Here is a 17,491-nt window from a genome sequence, read left to right on the forward strand (position 1 = left end):
TTCAAATGGTGGGCACTTTTTTTAAAAAAGTGGAGGACACACAAAAAAAATTGCTGATTTTTTTAAAAATGTTAATATAAATACATGTTTTCTGAGGCGTCTAAAAACAATGCCACCCCTTGCCCCTGGCGCGAGAGGCCAAAAACCCCGCGGCATCGGCGTCAGGACCGGTTGGGGCGCGGTCCAAGGCCTCGCCGGGCCGCATCCGGCCCGCGGCCACAGTTGCCTACCCTGATCTAGACCCATTTCAAACTGGCTTTAGAGGCGGATAACGGAGTTGAGGACTGAGCATGGTCACCTTAGTCGATGATCTTTGTCTAGGCTCGACAGGGAAGTGTGACCCTGCTGGTGGCGCTTGGGACATCTCAGCGCCTCGATACATTGACCATGTACCTTCTGGAACGCTTGAGAGAGTTGGGTATTGGGGGCACTGTTCTTCAGTGGTTCCGGTCCTACCTCTCTGGTAGATTCTAGATGGTGAGGCTGGGACAGCTGCTTTTGCAAAAGAGAGTTGATTCTGGCGTCCCCAAGCGCCATCTGGTCCCTCATGCTATTAACATTTACATGAAGCCGCGGGGACAGATCATCGGAGATATGGAGCGCGGTGTTTATCAGTATGCTGAGTGACACCCAGATCTATCTCTCCATGCTCCAACTGGTACATGACAAGATGCGTCCTCCTTTGGATGCCTCCTGGATCAGTAAGGGATGGATGAGGAAAACAAACCAAGCTGAATCGGGGAAAACAGAGGTACTCGTGATAAGGTACCCCAGGCCCAGGCAGAGAAATTTGTCACCAGTCCTGGACGGGTCACAACTCCACTAAAGGACAAAGTCCGCAGTTTGGGAGTACCTGGATTCATCGCTGCAGTTACATCTCAAGTGGATGCGATGGCCAGGAGTGCTTGGGACCAGCTTCGGCTGATCACACCAACGCGTCCCGTATGGACCGAAAGGACCTGGAACTGTAGTACATGCACTGGTAACCTCTCGCTTGGTCTTCTGTAATGCGACCTTTGTACCAGATTCGGAAGCTTCAGCTAGTTCAAAATGCTGCAGCCAGACTGGTCGCTGGAACTTCCAGGTCGACCAATAACACTGGTACTAAGAGCTCTACACTGGCTGCCTATTAGCTTCCGGGCTATGAAAGTGTTGGTTATTACCTATAAAGCCCTATATGGCTTGGGACCGAGTTACTTGAGGGAACGCCTCTCCCCAATAGTCCGTCCGGACTCTCAGAAGCATCAGGAAAAAATTTATTAGTACACCCTAAGGTGAGACTAACAGCAACCCACCAGAGAGCATTTTCATCAGCAGCACCAATGTACTGTAATAAACTTCTAGAAGAGCTTTGTACGACCCCCACATTGGACGCCTTCAAAAAGGCTTTAAAGACCCACCTCTTCCGATTAGCATTTCCTTTGGACTCCTCATAGAGATTGTCTCCCCTGATACAAATGGTTAACTACAATTGATAGATTCCTTGCTTGTCTTATTGCTTGTTTTATTGATGTTTCGATTTTTATTGGTTTTTATTGATAGATACATTGAGAGGTTGTTTTTATGATGTGTAAATTTTAAATGATTTTGTGAACCGCTTTGATTGCCTCGGAAGAGCGGTATATAAATAAAGCATATTATTAATAATAATAATAATAATAATTTATTTGCAAAATTATTTTGCAAAACATCATAATAAAAGATAAGTTAATTTCTTTGGAGTATAACAATGTTTTTGTTTTTGCCAACCCACCTTTTTTCCTATATGTAAAAATTGACCAGACTGGGAACTGAATCTTATTTCAATGGGAGAGCACCTCCTATTTCACTCAAGAACAGCAAGCTAATCTAGGAGGGTGCAAAGCTGTATAAATCATATACAGCTCTGCATTTCAGTACCTCATCACTGCTGCCTACCTTCCAGCATCAGCACCAGAGGTAGCCAGATCATTGTGCCTAATTATGAGCTGGGCTCACTTTCTCATTCATTGAATCTGGAAAAGTATATTCTGCATTATTGAGCCATGGTCACTCCTTACTCACTAAGCACCGAAGTCAAGTTATTCATTTAACTCACTGCCATATATTTTTTCAAAAGAAAGAAAGAAAGACAACTGCTGAATCTCATCTACTTCAAGTTTCAGTTTTTCTTCTGTTTTCTTCACAGAGTAATGGGATTTCCCCCCTTTTTATTGTATTGTATAAATTTTAATAGCCTAGCTTTCTCCGTATGCAGGAGCCAAGGCAGCTTCCAAACATTTAAAAATAGGATGCAGCATAAAAAAATTATTTATACAAAAGTTACAAAAAACTCACAAATAAATGACAGTTTAGTTTAAAATACTCAAGGTTAAAACAATATAATATGCAATGTAAACATAGTAAAAAAGATAAAAATAGATTAAAGGCTCTTTTACCATATAAATTATAAGTCAATGGCCTGCCTAAATAAAATGGCTGTTTGTGAAAGGAAAGGAGGGAGAGGACCAACCAACCAAACTGATGTCATCATGTTGAGCTACTGAAAAGGCTCTCCTGTGTTTTCACCAAATGTGCATGTGATGGTGGGACCAAGAGAAAGTCTTGCCTCAAAGTTCCTAAAAACTTGAGCAGGCTCATATAGGCCTTTTAAAGAACATTTTCTGTCCCACTTCCATATTCCAAGAAAACAACATCGCAAGACCCACAGACACTCTTTCACAAGTCTGATCAAGAAGGACTGCTACTTGTTAAGTTCATGGTAAAGGTGAAATTCCAACTATGAGCTTCTTGAGTTGCAACTCATTTTCATACAGCCTTTCTAGCTCCCTTTCCTTCTCATTTTGTCCCTGCTTTGTTATAGTCAGAGTGCTCCAACACTCTTCAACACTCCCCACTGAGGAACAAATATTTACTTAAGGACTGAGAAGTGGCTTCAGAAGCAAGGAAGACATGAAAGTATGTGGTACAGAGTGACTCTGTAACACTCATGATGAATCTTGTAGGCTACCTGGGACATTTCACCTACTTTTCTCCTCCATGGTAGGTTAGAGCTGAAGCTAACCCAGGAAGAAGTATATTACTGAGGTCAATAATTTTCTCTTTTCATCAGGCCTTTCCTTCAAGTAGCTCAGCTAAGTACACAGATGAGCATATCCAATTTTATCCTCACAACAAACCTGTGAGCAGAGCTTAGACAAGTTACTCTGGTGGCAGGACTGTAACTCTGATAATTCCACATCCAGCTTAGACAGTAATAAGTGCATAGATTTCAGCCATGCATATATCCAAGTACAGACCAATTCAGAGCCCAGGAAAGTTACTTTTTTTAACTACAGCTTCCAAAATAATCTATGACAGCAAGATGATTCTGAGAGTTGTAGTCCAAAGGAGTAACTTTTTCCAGAGAAGCCTGAGAAGTAGGTTTGGCTTCGAGACTATGACTAGCCCAAAGTCACCCAGTGAATTTCATTGTTCAGTAATAACAGTAGCAATACTAAATACATAATGATGATTACTTGGGCTCTCTATGATTGTATTGACTCTTCAAAGCATTCCATAGGCATTATGACACAGTAGGGGAAATGCAGCACCTAATGGGTAAAGAGGTAGTACAAGGGATACATGGCCAATCTAAATGAATTCAAGTCTCCAGGGCCAGATGAACTATATCCCAAGATATTAAAAGAACTGGCAAATATGATCTCAGATTCATTGTCAATAATCTTTGAGGATTCCTGGAGCACAGGGGAGGTCCCAGCAGACTGGAGGAGGGTAAATGTTCTACCCATTTTCAAAAAGAAAAAAAAAAAAAAGACCCAAACAATTACTGCCCAATTATCCTGACATCAATATCAAGAAAGATTCTGGAACAGATAATAAACAGATGGTCTGTAAGCGTTCAGAAAGGATTGCTGTAATCACTAAAAGTCAGCATGGGTTTCTCTAAACAAGTCATGCCAGACTAACCTTATCTCTTTTGAAGAAAAAAAATAGCTTAGTAGATGAAGGAAATGCTATGGATATAGCATATCTTGATTTCAGTAAGGCCTTTGACAAGGTCCCCTATTATATTCTTGCAAAAGAGCTAGTAAATGTGGGCTAGACAATGCAATAGGTGGATTTGTAATTAGTTGAATAGTTGAACCCAAAGGGTGCTTGCTGATGGCTCCTCTTCATCCTGGAAAGAAATGACCATTGAAGTGCCACAGAGTTCTGTCATAGGCCCAGGGCTATTCAAACTTTTATCAATGATTTGGATGATAGAATAGAATGACTTTGCATGATCTTGAAATTAATTGGAAACAATAGTGGCTTTTACATTAGATGTATCTTAAACTTTAGAAAGTTTTGTGTAGGAATTATTCACCCTAGAAATATAGCACTTATTAATTTTTGTTGTTGTTGTGTGCCTTCAAGTCATTTCTGATTTATAGCAACCCTATGGGGGACCTATCATGGGGTTTTCTTGGCAAGATTTGTTCAGAGAAGGTTTGCCATTGTCTTCTCCTGAGGCTGAGAGCATGTGTCTTGCCCAAGGTCACTCAGTGGGTTTCATGGTTGAGCTGGGAATCAAACCCTGGTCTCTAGAGTTGTAGTTGAACTCTTAAACCACTATGCTGTGATGGCTGTCTTTTATTACTTACTAATGCTTTATCTTCACAACATCTCTATAAGATATGTCAAACTGAAAAAGAGAGAGGCTGACTGCCTCCCTCCCTCCCTCCTGGTCACTCACTAGTCCAACCTTCTAACCATCTTGGTCAGACCCTGGATTCATCTCTCTCTTCCCTAAATCTCGGGGATTCTGCTGATTCAGCAATGTCTTTATTTAACTCCACTCTTTCCTCGACTCTTGACCATTTTGCCCCTGTCTCTGTACGCACTTCTTCCTCTAAGACTAGGCCTCAGCCCTGGCTTACTCCCATTGTTAGGTTTCTCCGGTCCTGCTTTAGAGCGACTGAACGTCTTTGGAGAAAGTCCAAACAGCGGCCTGATTTTATCCATTTCAAATTTGTTCTTTCTTCCTTCTCACGTGCCCTCTCTATGGCAAAACAGAATTATTACAAATCATTGATCTCTGCCAATGAGAGGCGACCGCAGCGTTTGTTCTCCACCTTCAACTCTTTGCTTAAACCTCCCTCTCCTCCTCATCATTCTCTCCTAATGACTTTGCTAATTATTTCATCTCTAACATCACCACTATTCGCTCTGAGATAGTCCCTCCCGATTCTTCTTCGGCTCATAATCTTCTATTGCCCTCACCTAACAAATTTTCTGCGTTTCCTCCTGCTTCTTTGGATGAACTCTCTACACTTCTGAACTCTTGCAAACCTGCAACTTGTTCTCTTGACCCAATTCCTACTCGTCTCTATAGCTCCTTCTTTTCTGCCCTCGCTTCTCCATATCTTCAATCTCTCTCTCTCTACAGGCTCCTTCCCTTCGGACTTCAAACATGCTCTCATTTCCCCATTCTGAAAAAACCTTCTCTTGACCCCTCCTCTTTGTCTAGCTATCGTCCAATTTCTCTTCTTCCCTTTCTTTCTAAGGTTTTGGAACGGGTTGTTTATTCTCGCTGTCTTGAGTTTCTTGAAGCCAACTCCATTCTCGATCCCTTTCAGTCTGGCTTCCACCCACGGCATTCTACAGAGACAGCCCTCACCAAGATCTCAAACGATCTTTTACTGGCCAAGGCAAATGGCCTTTACTCTGTTCTCATCCTTCTTGATCTCTCTGCAGCCTTTGACACTGTTGATCACTCTCTTCTAGTTAATATACTTTCTGACCTTGGGTTCTCAGACTCTGTTCTCGACTGGTTTCGATCTTATTTGTCTGGCAGATCTTTTGCAGTGGTTGCTGGCGGTCAGACTTCTTCTCCTGTTCCCTTATCTGTTGGAGTTCCCCAGGGCTCTGTTCTGGGTCCCCTTCTGTTTTCTCTCTACACACTGTCCTTAGGTAAACTCATTAGCTCTTTTGGTTTTTCCTACCATCTGTATGCTGATGACACCCAGTTGTATCTTTCCACCCCGACCTTTCTCCAAGGCTTGAACAGCAAGTTTCATCATGTCTCACAGCTATCTCGCAGTGGATGCGCCATCGGCGTTTGAAGCTCAACATGTCCAAGACGGAGCTTCTTGTCTGTCCTCCTAAGCCCACCCTTCAACACACCTTTTCTGTCTCTGTGGACAACATTTGTATTCAACCAGTCCAGCAAGCCCGCAGTCTTGGTTTCATCTTTGATTCTTCTCTGTCGTGTATCCCTCAGATCCAGACCACAGCCAAGGCTTGTAGATTCTTTTTGTATAATATTGCCAAAATCCGACCATATCTCTCCGCCTCTACTGCCAAGATCCTGGTCCATGCCCTAGTGGTCTCACGACTTGATTACTGTAACGTCCTGCTGACTGGGCTTCCTCTTTCTCACCTCCATCCTTTAATCTCTGTCCAGCATTCAGCTGCACGCATTATCACATCTGCCCACCGCTCTGACCACATGTCTCCTGTGTTGGCATCCCTTCACTGGCTCCCCCTCCCTTTCCGTATTCAGTACAAGCTCCTGCTGTCGACATTTAAAGCCCTCCATGGACTGGCCCCTCCTTACTTATCAGACCTTCTTTCTCCTCACCTTCCCACTAGGACCCTTTGTTCTGGTAGTCAAGGTCTGCTGTCCCAGCCCAGGATTTCCTCTGCCCCATCTCGGATTCGCCCCTTTTCACTCACTGCCCCTCACTCCTGGAACCTTCTTCCCCCGCGAGCAAGAGCCATCACTTCTTTAACCAGCTTCAAAACGGAGTTGAAGACCATCCTGTTCAGAGAAGCCTTCCCAGGCATTGCATAATTGTCGCTTGCTATTTGATGTTCTTTTGATGCCTGTTTTATCGAACCATTTCCTGTATTGCTATGTACTTTATATGTATTAGCCTACTAGCCCCACCACCTTTCCCTTCTCCTTTTATGTCGTGTCTCTTTAGATTGTAAGCCTGAGGGCAGGAAACTGTCTAATTAAAAAAATTGTATGTACAGCGCTGTGTAAATTTACAGCGCTTTATAAATAAAGGATGATGATAATAATAATAATAATAATAATAATAATAATAATAATAACAACAACAACAACAACAACAACAACCACAGGTGGGCAGGAGGTCACTCAGAGAGATAGATGAACGTCCCCTGGCACCTCCAAAGATTCTTCTCATACAACCCTTGCTTTTATTGCTTTCATTTCTATCCCCTCCAGAGACTACAGTGGCATACATGATCCTGTCCTTAGATTCCCAACAGACCTGGGGAATCCTGAGTGATGTAGTCCAAAAGGGATACTATTTCCAAACTCAGTGTAGCTGAGCCAGCACCCCTTACTCTACCTGCAGGTTCTGTTGTAACATCCCCTTTCCCTCTGGGTTGGCAATTGGGAGGGACAATCTTGTACTCTGTTGGAAGGTTAGATCTTTGTAGTTGCTGACTCCTATTTTATAGCTTCTTTTCAGTTAAAATTAACAACAAAAAGCTTTAGTGATGAGTTTGCTTGTACACTCTTATTTAGTTCCTGTATTATCAAGTGAAAACATTTTTTTATTGATTTTATTCAAACAATTTAAAATTCTTATTCACATATCCAAAGAAAATTTTTCCTATACACAGTTCCTTTACCCGCCCACGCCACCCACCCCCTTCACCCTTTAGACTTCCTTCAGACTACATACTCTACCGTATAGATCCTTTCTCGAAGTTAACTTATACTAACTCTTAATAATCTAGTCGTTTTCTATATATATTCCTATATAGGACGCTTTTATCCGTAATAATAATTGGAATGGATATATTATCGAATCCCTTGACCCTTTCTGTCTTCTTTAATATCACTTAATCTGGTCTACTCTTACCCTTCCTCTTATCCCCGATCTCTTTATGCTTTCCAATCATACCCTTCATTTTGTAAATAATTTAACCAGGGGAGCCATTCTCTATAGAACTCATCTAGAGTATTTTTCCCCAGCAGAGTTGTTAATTTATCCATTTCATATAAGTCCATAACTTTTAATTTCCAATCTTCCAACTTGGGGGCTTCTTCTAGTTTCCATGCTCTTGCAATCACTGATCTTGCTGCCACCGTCATATAAAATATTAATTTTTCTTTCCCTAATTCTTCTTTAGGAGCCACCATCATATTTAGAAGGTACATTATGGGGTCCGGTTTCCCCTTGATGTTTACCATTTTCTTTACTTCATTGTGAATTTGTTTCCAAAATTTGTTTATTTTAGGACAGTTCCACCAACAGTGGAAGTATGTTCCTACTTGATCTTTACATTTCCAACAGGAGTTGTTTTGTTTAAACATTTTGGACAATTTATAAGGTGTTAAATACTATCTCACCAGTGACTTATATACAATTTCCTTAACTTCTACACTAGGTGATATTTTCATTTTTCTCATCCACACGTTTTCCCAACACTCTAGGTTAATTGTTCTCTTCAAATCTTTTGCCCATTTAATCATATAATCTTTAATACTTTCCATCTCTAGTTCAACATTTCTAATCAAATTATATAGTCTTGAGATTCGTTTTCTTGGATCTTTAATAAACAAGTGAAAACATTTTAAAGCAATTTGAAGGCAGAATAGCCTGCTCAGACTGCATTTCATGGGATACATTTTGTGTTGTGAAATATGAAACTGCCCGTGCCTTTTCCCCTTTGGTGATGGGCACACCCACTGGGTGAAACTAGCCTGTCGAAAGTTTCTTCTTCTTATACACCCCTGTTAATTTATGCAGCTGATTCATCAAGCAGTATTGCTGGTTCGGCTGTTGGGAGCTTTTGTAATCTTGTCCTGCTCTTCCTTGCAGCCATCCCAAGCTTCTTGTTTTCCTCCCTTGTTCAAAGATTTGTGGTTGCCAATGTACAGAAGACAATACAATGACGAGAGCATGTTGCATCAAATAATATAAGGGGAACAGGATGCAAAAGGATACCTAGACCCTGATATGATGCCACTGAAGGTCAAAAAGCATGTTTGTGAAAAATTGGAATGAGTTTATGGAACAGTTTATACATTCATTAAAAAAACACAACAAAGTGCATATATCCAACTGTTCTGATTTGGCAGGGACAATCCTGATTAAACCTCTGTCATCCCATTCCCCCCCCCAGCTGTTTTTAAAATGTTATGGCTTGCCTCTCCTCCTCCCACTTTCTCCCTTTGTCCTCAGTTTCTTTCAGTTGCTGCAAACAGAGTTCCAAGTGCAAAAGTAGTTTGCATTCAATTAAGTCAGCAGAGGAGAGGAAAGAAGGCAGAGTCTTGCCTTTCCAAGTAGTCTAAGGCAAAAGCAAATTGCTGCAGCATCTCCTACCTTGTGTGTTCTTCCTCATTAATACCTTTTGCCATCTTGACCACATGTGTCCTGAAATGATGGAGGGTATGAAATGTTGAACATTTTTTTTTAGAATGTACCATTTAAGCTTGCAGACATAAAAGGCTGTATACCTCCCACAGGGAAAAAAGTAGTCTCCCCATAGAAAAATGGGCTTCTGAGGAGAAGGACCAGTTTGTCATTCATCAATCTTCCATGCATTTTTTCATGTATCAGTTTTCCTCCCTTTCTTTCAAAAACCAGATCTCTTCTATCTGTAGCCTGAAAGTTGTACCTTCCATACAAAGCTTCGCCATATGATTATCCTGACTGTAGAAGATGGGTGTATTGAAGAAAGTACAAGGTGAATTCAGGTTTAGACAAAGGGCCAAATCAGTCTATAAGAAGCAGTATTTGTTTCTGTCTTTGGATGAAGATCAAGGCATTTTTAAAGTAACAGTTGTGTGTCCAAATGGACACTCAACCCTGTTTTTTGGAGACCCAATGGTGACAAATAGACACATACAATTTATTAAGTGAACTGCATAATTTTGACCCATGTTTTAATGTCTTCAAGCTAAAAATAAAAATAATCCCTAATATACGGTATATCTTTTGTCACCTCAGATCAGTTGTAGCCCATTTTGTTAAGGTTTGATAAAAGAGTTTTAATTTTTTTCCTTTTAATTAAAGTATTTTGTGGTAGTGGACAGGATTGTAATTAAAAAATAGAGCATTAATATATAAAAATGAATTGGTAGCTATGTATTGTCTCATCCACAGGGTCACCATAAGTCAAGGTTGACTTGAGGGTAGTTAACAAATTGGTTTCATGGGGCCAGCGAGGTGTAGTGGTTCGAGCATTTACTATAACTCCGAAGATCAGGGCTCAAATTCCCACTCAACCTTTAGCCACTGAGTATTGTGGCTAGTTTTTCCAAATTGTCTTTGAGTCGACTTCCACTCATGGTGACCCTGTGGATGAGACATCACCAAGATCCCTTGACCTCAACCTCTCTGCTTAGGTCCTACAGGCTCAGGCCTGTGTCCTCCCTCATTGAGTCTAACTATCTGGCATGTGGTCTTCCTCTCTTTCTACTGCCTTCCACATGTCCTAGCATCATTGTCTTTTCTAAAGATTAATTTTTCCTTATGATGTGGCCAAAGTACAATAGCCTCAATTTAGTCATCTTGGCTACCAGAGGGAGTTCAGGCTTGACCTTTCTCTAGGGCCCATTTGCTTGTCTTCTTGGCCGTCCACGGTATTAACTTAATCTGCAGGGCCACAGTTGTCCACACTGGGTTTATTGGGACAGGGATGGGCTGACCAGAATGCCCAAGTCCAGGTATTCTGTTTAGTTCTGTGAGCACTTCTATTATATTTATGACATTTGGGAAATATAGGAAATAGAGGTGCTACTATGTGAGAAAGAGTGGGGAATGATTTCTGCAACTTGTCTAAAAAGACATCTATCTTTATAGTAATAAGTAAATTTATGCTTGTGTGCTTCATTAACAATTATTAATATCTTTCTACTGAGCATGTGCAATATTGGCAGTCATGGGGGAAGAGTTCTTTGGGATTAAACTTACTAAAAATTGTTAATTTGTGCCAGAAAGTGAAGACAGAGTGTTCATTCTTGTACAGGAACTTGATATTTATTATTTTTTATGATGTTGGAATTGGAAGGCTGGTGATAAAATTAATATGTCTCACTTATTAAACATTCTCAGTTTGAAACATCTCTGTATTTGCATTAGTACTCCAGTTCTAAACAGTTTCCCCCAAAAGTTAATTCCCACAATATTGATGGCAAAAATATCTTTTAGAATCGCAGTCTTAAAATCTAATTTAAAGTTATTTTTATTTTTTTCCTTTTGCATCCCTAATACTGCTAAAAATAATGGGGATGCTTTTCATTTCTTAAAAAAGTATATGTGACATCGCAAAAACAATAATGGATAGTACATTAATTAAAATCAAAGAATAAATAGACACAAATATATGGTAGCAGTGAGAAACTTCAGTGATTTCAATTTCTATCTATTAGTCTTAACTCATATAATAAGATTAGGACAGTGTTGATATTTTGCTTATGATTTGATTGAAAAAGTTTTAGTTGTAGCATCTACAATCCTTAAAATTTGTTTTACTTCAAATTCCATGCAAAATGGAACCAAATGAGCAATAAAAGCTCAGTGTTTACTGTCGGTCCCAAATCTGCATGAAAATGTTCAGGAGTATCAGTTTAAGGGTAAACATCTAGCAATGTTTTAAATGTACAGAGGGGGGAAAATTAAAAGTGTTTGTTCAGAAGGTGACCAAAGTAGTTGATGGGCTTATCTAAAACCTTCATAGAGTCTTTGTTTTGAATTATATGCTTATTGATTCTGTAATCAAACATACAGATTTGCATACCAAAACAGATGCAGATACGTTTAATTATAACATAGTTGTAAGGTATCCATCTGCCCAAATCTTTTCAAAAGATTGACATTGTTGTTGATAATCTTCTAAAGGACAGGCAATGTGTAACTCTTCATATATTGTTGAATTGCAGCTCTCATCATCCCTGGCCATTGGCCTTCCTAGCTGGGACTGATAGCAGTTGGACACCTAGAGGGACACACATTCTCCATTACAGCTATAAGTGAACACAAATAGTAATGTTTGCCATCAGGGTTAATTGGAATTTTTGTCCTCTCAGACTTATGGAAGAAGATGTTGTATAGAGGAAAATTCTGATTATGTTATGTATTTTTAAAGGTATTTGTACTTATTTGAACATAGTGTAGTGAAAGAGGAATCACATACCTGTCCAAATTAAATTATTGTTCCTTGTTGTGTTGTTATTTATTGTCATATGGCAACCCTATGAGCTCTAGTCATCAATAATAGCTCTGCTATTATTGCAAGCTCATGCCTGTGGCTTCCTTATTGTGTCAGTCCATCTGTAATGCAGTCTTCTGCTTTTCCTATGCCTTGTAGTTTACCAAGCATTATTGTCTTTGCCAGCGAGTAATGTCATGATATTTCCTGGGACGTTGAGGCTTGATTTGCCTTCAGACCATTTATTTATCTTTTTAGCATTCAATAATATCCATAGATGTTTCCTCTTGCAGCTCACTACAAAAGAATTTCTTAGTGTCAGCTTTCTTCACTATTCAGCATTCACAGCCATGCTGTACATAGAAATCAGAAATGCTATGATATGATCCTGACTTCGGTACTCATTGATATGTATTTACACTTGAGAATCTTACATAGTTCTTTCATAACGGCCCTTCCATGTCCTTGTATTCTTCTGACTTCTTTACTACAATCTCCAGTCTTCACATGTATATGCTTTGTTCCAGTCTTGCCTATCATGGAGATGTTGAGGGACTGAAGGCATGGCATTTGGCAGGTGTGGACCTGTATCAGTCTGGCTATGATGGGAACACTCCATCTGAAGTAGTAAGTATAGTTATTGTAATATGTCTGCGATATTGCACTGGGACAGTGAATCTACTCCACGGAATAGATTCAGCACCTTGGATAGCTCCTTTAAAATTCAGAATAAAATTTAGAGCTGATGTACCACTGAACTGATATTGAAGCTTGCAGCAGCACTTGCTCTCACTCCACATTCACCCAGCATTATAAGTACAGTACAGTAGAAACCCTGTATCTGCAGGACTGGTAACTACAGTTTCACTTACCCACATCCAGAAAAAAACACATGTTTCTATACATCTAGAGGTTCTCCAATGTGACTCTATGGTCAATGCCCACTAGAAAAATGTAGGGTTCACCATTATCCATGATTTTTGCTAGCCATGGTGAGTCTGGAAATATATCCTCTACAGATACAGGGCTGTACTGTATAACAAAAAGGGACTATTTTGCTGGGCTAATCTGGACCATGCTCTCTCAGCTATATCCCTTCCCTGTAATAGTTAAATTTGTTGTTGTTGTGTGCTTTCACGTTGCTTCCGACTTATGGTCAACTTAAGGTGAACCTGTCACAGGATTTTCTCGGCAAAAATTACTCAGAGGACCTTTTGCCTTTTGCTTTCATCTGAGGCTGGGAGAATGTGACTTACCCAAGGTCACCCAATGGCTTTCCATGGCCGAGGAGGAATTTGAACCCTGGTCTCCAGAGTCATAGTCTAGCACTCAAACCAGCACATCAAACTGGCTCTCATAGTTAAAATTAGAGGTGGGGAAATTGCAGCCTGCGGTTTGTATGTGGCTCCAGTGCTCCACTTTTGTGCCTCTGAAGTCCCCTACCCATCCTGTTATCCCAAAAAGTGGGGGTACTTGGAGTCCTCACCATCAGTATGTCTCCTTGGTATTTGGGGGATAATTGCTAGTGCAAAAGGAGGCCTGAGAGAGATGGTTAACTGTGGGGATCTTTTCATCTATGTATACCAGTACTCACTGCAGAGAGACTCCGGTTTCAATGAATAAGAGAGTTTTATTTAGAAATGTGCAAAAATGCACACAATCACATAGAACCCGTGAAACCTTAAAAACCATACATAGCTAACAGCAAGAAATGTGTGAAAAGTTGGATATCAAGAAATTGGGAATTAGAGGGAGTGATAATTATCAGTCATGAAGAGTGGGTTCCACGGAAGATGGAGAGCATCTCAGAGAGAGGGCTATACAGAGACTGGAGCTCCAGTTTGTGGAACAGAGCCATGGTGTGTAGCAGTGAATTAGCTATGTGTGGGGTGGGTATTTACAGCCTGTTTTGCACCCTGATGGGGTACTTAATATTCCCACATGGTGTAACAAAGACTTGATGGTTTTCCCATGAAATTGACAAAAGGACTCCAGAACAACTGATGGCTTTAACTTCAGAGTGACTAAACTTTGATTGAATTTGAGACAACCTCTGGATAGTCAGATAGGAAGGATGAATAGAGTATACACCCTGAGTGAGGTGGAGGTATGGTCTTTAACTGCTATGCCATTGTGAGAGAATATGTAAAAAGCCTGTGGGAGGTTGGAATAATCAGCAAACCTATTCTGCATTTATTGTGGTATTATTTGTGTCTTCCATATGCCCTTGGCCCAGCATGGCTTTACCATGTGAAACTCCCTAATGTTTCAAAGGTCATCATGACCTCTCAAAAACATGCCTGATGCTAGATAACAAATATGAAAACATGAAATCCCATATTCAGCTGGAGGGGTTTAGGGTCTGCTAACACCCCATAAACCTCATTTAAAACAACAAAAACAACAACCAAAAACACCAATTCAGTTTTGGGAAAATTGCAAAGCTGGGAACCGGCCATTTATCACCAAAGTGATTGGTCAGAATGATATATGCATATTTGATTTTTTATCTCTCTCTCTTCAAGGGCTAGGGATTTGCTCTAGATTGCAACACTGCACTCATATTTTGTAGTCCTAAAATCCTCAACCAATTTTGTCATTGGGATCTCTGCTATGTATCAGCCTGCCTGAGGTTTAGAATCCCTGGAGGATTTCTCTTGTTTCCACCACTGTCACAGGCATGTTTGGTGAGAACATGCAAGAAGGCTTTCTGGTTGGCTGCTCCCAGGTGTGAAACTCCCTTCCACAGAGGACAAAGATCTTTTGTTTAGACTTTTGAATATCAACTGGTTGTAGAAGGGTCTTTTAAGAGGGTGAGGTTGCTGTACTTTGAGTCTCCTTGTTATTTTAATTCTTTAAACTGTTTTAAGTTACTAATAATTTTAAAAGGGTAACTTATTTTTTAAAGGATCTTTATTACAATGATTTTTAAAGATTTATTTTATTTTAATCTGCATTGTGAGTCATCTTGGGTCCCATATTGGGAAAAGTGTGAGATACACTATAAATAAATAAATAAATAAATAAGTCATGTAGAATTGCAGTCAGTTTCTAATGTACATGCTACACCGAAATCTGGAAAGAAGGTGAGGGTTTCGAAGACTGAGTAATTGTTGTATAGAAACAGAAAGGACTCAGCGAGGAGAACTGACCAGTTCTACTGATTATAAAACAGAGATAGATGTCCTAGGGCATTCCAGAGGTTTTCGGGAATAGCTTTTCAAAGATCACATTAAACCAATGGTTATGATGGAAGTGGTGGCTTTGGAACAGTGGAAGCAGAGACAGAATTATTCATGTGTCTGTGCACTATGATTCTCAGATCTCAGTACTTGGCTCTGAAGCTGAGGGCCTAGATTCTTTTCTCCAATATTCAGGGAAAGCAAGGGGAATCTCGGGGTGAGAGAATGGCTTAAAAAGTGTGTGTAACTATATTTTCATCATTGAGAATTGGCATTTTTGTGAAGTCAAAGGCTTTCATTAGAAATCTCTGAAGATGCCAGCCACAGATGCTGGTGAAACGTCAGGAAGAAACTCTTCTAGAACATGGCCACATAGCCCGAAATCTCTGAAGATGCCTGCCACAGATGCTGGCGAAATGTCAGGAAGAAACTCTTCTAGAACATGGCCACATAGCCCGAAAAACCAACAAAAAACAATTGGCATTTTTACTTGCCTGGCATACTCTATGCAGCTGTGATTGCCACTTAATGTATTATGCTTAAAGACATCACCAGGGCCCACTTCCTGCCATATCACAAGGAAACACCCCTAGGTTTCAAGCCTTGTCCTGCTCTGGAAACCGTAATGTCCACAGATGAAAGAGACAGAAACACACACATGTGGACTTCATACTTGATTGTCATGACCAACACAGGGCTATTTTAGTCTCTGTGCTGAACTTTGCAGGGAAATAGCAGAGTTGGCAAAACAGGTCATAATAAAGCTTTATTTGTATACCGCTTTTCCATGGACGATCAAAGCGGTTTCCAATATCAGATTAACAATACATAACACATCATGACTCTGCTTCTCTCCCCTCAAGATGGTGGTTGGGAGGAGGGCTCTTCTTCTTGGCAGGCAGAGGCCTGTTGTTTCTTGCCTGCTTCTCTCCCCTCAAGATGGTGGTCGGGAGGAGGGCTCTTCTTCATGGCTGATGACCATACTTGCACAAATGTACCTCTTTTTCCCATCATAGTCTGCTTCTCAAACTTTCTCAAACCTCTAGATTAGTTATAAATTCATCAAATGGATAAGTGGTTGGGGGGCGGGGGGAGAGGGAGACTTTCTTCTCATAGCTATAAAGGAATTAGTAGAATTAAAATATCTAATTGATTGTGTACAGTACAGTAGTTCCTTTATTTATATTTCTGGTTTTGAATTTGTAGTCTGCCAGCTCAGCTCTAAGAGCCCTCTAGCCGACCATTTAAAAGTAGCATAATACTGTATGTAATAAAATCTACATAAAATCTTCAAATGGATAAACAGCACTAAAAGTTAATAGAAAACAGTAACAGCAGCAAAGATGATACTACTGTTTCTAGCCCCTGTTAAAGAGGGATCAACCTTTGGGATCCATCTTCTAAACAAATAATCTGGCCTGTATTACAGAGACCTGGGTAGATGAGGCTGGTGGGGGGAGGAGTTAATCTCTCTCAAGTTTGCCCACCAGGCTTCTCTATGCAGCAGCAGGGTTGACCTAGGGGGTGGGGAGATGGAGTTGCAGTGGTCTATCATGATTCCATCCCCTTGACCAGATGCCCCCTCACACAATCTAAAGGTTTTGAGTGTGTATACCTAAAGGTGAGTAGCCAGGACAGAATAGGGATTCTATTGGCGTACTGCCCACCCTGCTACTCAACCTGAGCTAGCTGGGTTGGTGTTGGACTCTCTTCATCTAGTAGTGCTCGAGGACTTAAACATCCATGCTGAGATTGTCCTTTCAGGAGTGGCTCAGGACTTTGGCCTCCGCGACAACCATGGGTCTGTCTCAAGGGGTATCTTGCCCTACTCATGCTGCTGAGCACACTCTGGACCTTGTTTTCTGTGCTCGGTGGGGAGATGATGATCCTGGTGTGGAGGAACTCTCCACAGTTCTTTTGTCATGGACAGCTCATTAGCTGGTCAGGTTGGACTTGGAATCTCTGCAGGATGGCAGAACGATTAGAATGGTTTAACCCAGAAAGCTGATGGTTCCAGATAGATTCCTGAGGGCTCTTGGTGAGTTTCCTGTCACCTCGGCAGGTAATTCTGTTGAAGCTCTGGCTGACTTTTGGAATGGGGAAATGGCCAGGGCAGTGGACACAATCGCTCCTGAGCATCCCCTCTT

The 17,491-nt window shown here is 40.8% G+C and overlaps 1 protein-coding gene across 1 annotated transcript in view; it reads left to right on the forward strand.

Moving 5' to 3' along the window:
* The window catches only part of LOC121936760 (60 kDa lysophospholipase-like), a 115,043-nt gene that overhangs the window by 91,225 nt on the left and 6,327 nt on the right, over nt 1–17,491 (forward strand). The window contains exon 14 of the mRNA XM_042479313.1: nt 12,690–12,789. Coding sequence (XP_042335247.1) covers nt 12,690–12,789 — 100 coding nt within the window. The remainder of the gene's footprint in view (nt 1–12,689; nt 12,790–17,491) is intronic.

This window comes from Sceloporus undulatus, chromosome 1 (genome assembly GCF_019175285.1).
Source record: "Sceloporus undulatus isolate JIND9_A2432 ecotype Alabama chromosome 1, SceUnd_v1.1, whole genome shotgun sequence".
In the NCBI taxonomy this organism is placed as follows: domain Eukaryota; kingdom Metazoa; phylum Chordata; class Lepidosauria; order Squamata; family Phrynosomatidae; genus Sceloporus; species Sceloporus undulatus.